Source organism: Haliotis rufescens, unplaced genomic scaffold, assembly GCF_023055435.1.
Source record: "Haliotis rufescens isolate VD_foot unplaced genomic scaffold, xgHalRufe1.0.p SCAF_87, whole genome shotgun sequence".
Taxonomy (NCBI): Eukaryota; Metazoa; Mollusca; class Gastropoda; order Lepetellida; family Haliotidae; genus Haliotis; species Haliotis rufescens.
This window is the reverse complement of record NW_025964380.1, coordinates 868,367-872,474: the sequence shown is the minus strand read 5'-3', so window position 1 is coordinate 872,474 and position 4,108 is coordinate 868,367. Positions and strand designations below refer to the sequence as shown.

Genomic DNA, 4,108 nt, shown 5'->3' with positions numbered 1-4,108 from the left:
CTTCGGCGTGACGAGCGAACGCTTTAACCACTAGGTTACCCGACCGCCCTAGCTTCAGGAAGAAGGTAATAGCATCGGAAATACTTCCCATTGGATACATTTCCCCGAAAGCCACGTATTTTGATATTCATGACTGAATTTATAGGAGCATATTTGCCTTGAAGCTCACGTGAATTCCTGGACAACGTATTTTAGAACTGCGGCGTTAAAGGGCATTCACACGGTACAACTTGTTGTGTAAGTCGGACCACGCTTTCACGTATGCGACTTGTTGGACGTGAATTGTATGAAACAGGACATGTTGTATTTTCATGCGACAAGTTGTACATATGCAACCTATCAGAACGCGTATCAAAATCACGTGATATACACGCAAATTTGTAAACAAAAATGGCGACTCCGAATCAGGTAAGTAACTGCTGATTTTCGGTATCCACGGTTTCAACACTCAAAAAGGGAACTATGAAAAAGGGGTAGGTAGAATGACCCTGAAACTATTTGCCAGTTTTAACATTTGCATCGCTGCACATATCTGGATTATTCATTTCACAGTGTTACTGGAAACGGCAGGTTATATGACTGTAGACTATAGAGGAGATAAGACCCATTACGTTCGTAAAAATACATCACGAACACACTTCATACGTGTTTGGATTCTGCGGTGAAGTATTTACTATGTTATACAGAGCATAAGTATAAAAAGGACTTCTGAAAATAAAGCTCAGCGAAAATGATGAATACAACTTCCTTAAGTCATGTCATGAGTAAATGTGTCACAACTATGACATAGGGCAGGTATTGAGTTAATTATTGAAAGTCCATCACAATTGACTGAAAAATGCTTAGATTTGTAATGAAATTATCCCACATTTCGAGAAGTGTGAAATATGTTACAAAATTTGATTTATTGTGACGTTGACCTCATATGGATAATGCTGAGTGCGGCGTAAAACAATAAACCAACCATCCAACCAACCTCATATGGAGATCACCTAAAAGTTGATGAGCTTTGAGATGATGTACATTAAGTTTAACATGTTATCAATATGTATTCTTTTAACTGATATTAGGTATGATCTGGTGCCAATAAAACCTGGTACACTTACACATCGCATTATACTGCAGTATTGATGGAGCCAACCAGCCAACACACACTAGTCGTCAGAGAGGGGACAGACGTCACCCTCACCTGTTACTCTGGACAAGGGAGAAATCTCATGGCAGTGACTTGGTATAAGGGTGGTTTCCTTGCTACAACAATCTTCAATGATGAAAAAACCGAATGCAACGTCACACAGGGACAAATTGATATAGGCGGACAGAGGCATTTTGAATGCAACCGAACATCGTCGACCATTGTGATACAGGGTGTTCTCCGGGAAGATTCAAAAGAATGGACGTGTCGGTCTGGGATGTCTCACAAAAGCATTAAGTTGGAAGTACAAGCAGGTATTATCAATGTGAGGCATGTGGGAGGGAGCTGTTCGTGTGTTTGCTAGTGTGTGTGTATGTGTGTGAGTGTGTATGTGTGATTGTGTATGTGTGTGAGTGTGTGTGTATGAGTGTCTGTTTGTATGTATGTATGTATGCGTGAGTGTGTGTATGTGTGTAAGTGTATATGTGTGTGTAAGAAGTGTGAGTGTGTGTGTGTGTGTGTGTGTGTGTAAGAGTGTGCATGTGTGTGTATGTGTATGCATATGTATGTTAGTGTGTGTGATTGTGTCTTTGTGTGTGCGTGTGCGTGTGCGTGCGCGTGCGCGTGTGCATGTGTGTGCGGTTGTATGCAGGTGTACGTGTGTATGCATGTGTGTGTGTGTATGTATGTATGTATGTATGTATGTATGTATGTATGTATGTATGTATGTATGTATGTATGTATGTGTGTGTATGTATGTATGTATGTATGTGTGTTTGTGTGTGTGTATGTGTGTATGTGTGAGTGAGACTATATGAGTGTAAGTGTGTATGTGTGAGTGGGTGTTGGTGGGTGTGAGTGTGTGTAAGTGTGTATGAGTGTGTTTGTATATGTGTGAGTGTGTGCGTGCGTGGGTACCTGTACATGTCTGTACGTACATGTGTGTGTGTACATGTAAATGTGTATGTAAGTGATTGTCGAATAGGTCATCAATTGTTATTTAACTGTAACTAATATTAACAAGTCTTGAACAAATGTTACTCATGACTCTTACTGACACACATTATCTACCTTGTTTATTGCGTTCTGTCACCATATTATTTTTACTTGTCATCCTCTAACCTTCTACAAACAAATTAACATATACTGACCATAATCTTCGACCGCAGTTTCTAGTTCAACGTCAACCACAGCAACTATAGAACCCCAATCAACAACTACAACAACTACACAACCCCCATCAACAACATTGTATTCTACTGAATCAGTGGCTTCAGTGACCAAGGGACTCTCAACACCTGTGTACAGCCCCAGCTCCAGTGAGCAGAGAATGACATCTGTCACACAGGTTAACCTGACAAACAGAGAGGAGACGGATGACACACAGTGGTACATCATATTGCCTGGGGCACTGGGTGGACTTGCTGTGGTATCTCTGGTCATATTCCTGGTGTGGAGAAACCGAACATCAAGGAAAAGTAACTGTTATTTTTAGGTTTTAGTTATTAACAAGGACGTTTTATGAAAAATATCCGGGTTACTCCCTGGTGTGATATTATTGCAATGCTTCAGAAAGCAGCAAGCAGGAAACAACTTCAAGACACGTGGCCTATTAACGATGGCCTCTATATAATCGAGCAGGGCAGTAGTTGACATTCAATCAGCTAAGTTATCTGACCTCCATGTTTCACTGAATACTTGGAAGTAATTCGGACCCAGTGTAATAAAAACTCGTCATTTCTTGAACTTCTTGTAGTCCAGTAATTACTTTACAGGACCTATGATACAAACCTCAGATCCTAGATACAAACCCCAATGCACTTTTCATAAAATGTTTAGTGACAAAGATGCAAGTCAATCCTGTTTACGTCAATTTGTCATTTCCTGTAACTCTCTAGTGAACTTCTGTTTCTTGTTTTACATTTATTCTTCTTATTTTAGGAAACCTACCACGATCAATACAGAAGTAAGTAGCTTCTTGTCATAAACTTGATAACATCCCTCACTATAACGTGTCCAAAAGATGATATTAGTGAACGGTGGCTATGCAACATGATGATAACACCACTCAGGAGAATCAATCGGATGTAAAGCGTTGGTGTGTGTGTGTGTGTGTGTGTGTGTGTGTGTGTGTGTGTGTGTGTGTGTGTGTGTGTGTGTGTGTGTGTGTGTGTGTCTATATGGTAGGTTTAGGCTTGAAAGTGTTGTAGGAAAGAGAACAGTTCATATGCTATCCTCTCTTATTGTTATGCGTGTATCAAGTATCAACTAAGCTCGTGACACTTAATGTATTTCAAAAATGATCTTTTCAGAAGTCGATCGGATTCACAGGAAGACATACTTGGTAATACAATGTTCTAATATTTACAAAAAAATACATGATTTGTTTGTTTGTTTGTTGTTTAACGCCGCCCTCAGCAATATTCCAGCCCTATGACGGCGGTCTGTAAATAATCGAGTCTGGACCAGACAATCCAGTGATTGACATCATGAGCATCGATACACGCAATTGGGATACGATGACGTGCATCAACCAAGTCAGCAAGCCTGACCACCCGATCCCGTTAGTGGCCTTTTACGACAAGCATAGTCACCTTTACGACAATAAAGTGTGATGAGGTACCGTAGTGGTGTAGATAACAGATGAAAGCAGATATTACACGCGTGGCCCAGCCGTCTAAGGCGCCGCGATTCTCTGTGCACAGTTGCTTCCCTTGGGCACGCCAGAAACCTATGATTGTGGTTTCGAATCCCGGTTCTCCCGATTATGTTTCTAGGTCTGTCAGCACCATACCCGTGCACGTGGATTTCACGAATTGGTAAACGTCTAAGACCTGAATCACTTCGGGCTTTCCTCCCACATTAAGCTGACACGACGTGATATAACTGGAATACTGTGAAAACGGCGTTAAACACAACTAACTCATATTGCATCGGGTTCTTTAGTCTATGTCGTAGATAACCCGTATTGAG

The 4,108-nt window shown here is 41.0% G+C and overlaps 1 protein-coding gene across 1 annotated transcript; it reads left to right on the top strand.

The window, feature by feature from the left end:
• The first annotated feature begins 1,305 nt into the window (after window positions 1-1,305).
• Window positions 1,306-3,167, top strand: LOC125377288. The gene is made up of 3 exons (XM_048390221.1): window positions 1,306-1,449; window positions 2,305-2,613; window positions 3,077-3,167. The coding sequence occupies exons 1-3, from the start codon at window positions 1,413-1,415 to the stop codon at window positions 3,103-3,105; spliced, it is 375 nt and encodes a 124-aa protein (XP_048246178.1). The 5' UTR covers window positions 1,306-1,412; the 3' UTR covers window positions 3,106-3,167.
• The last annotated feature ends 941 nt before the right edge of the window (window positions 3,168-4,108 follow it).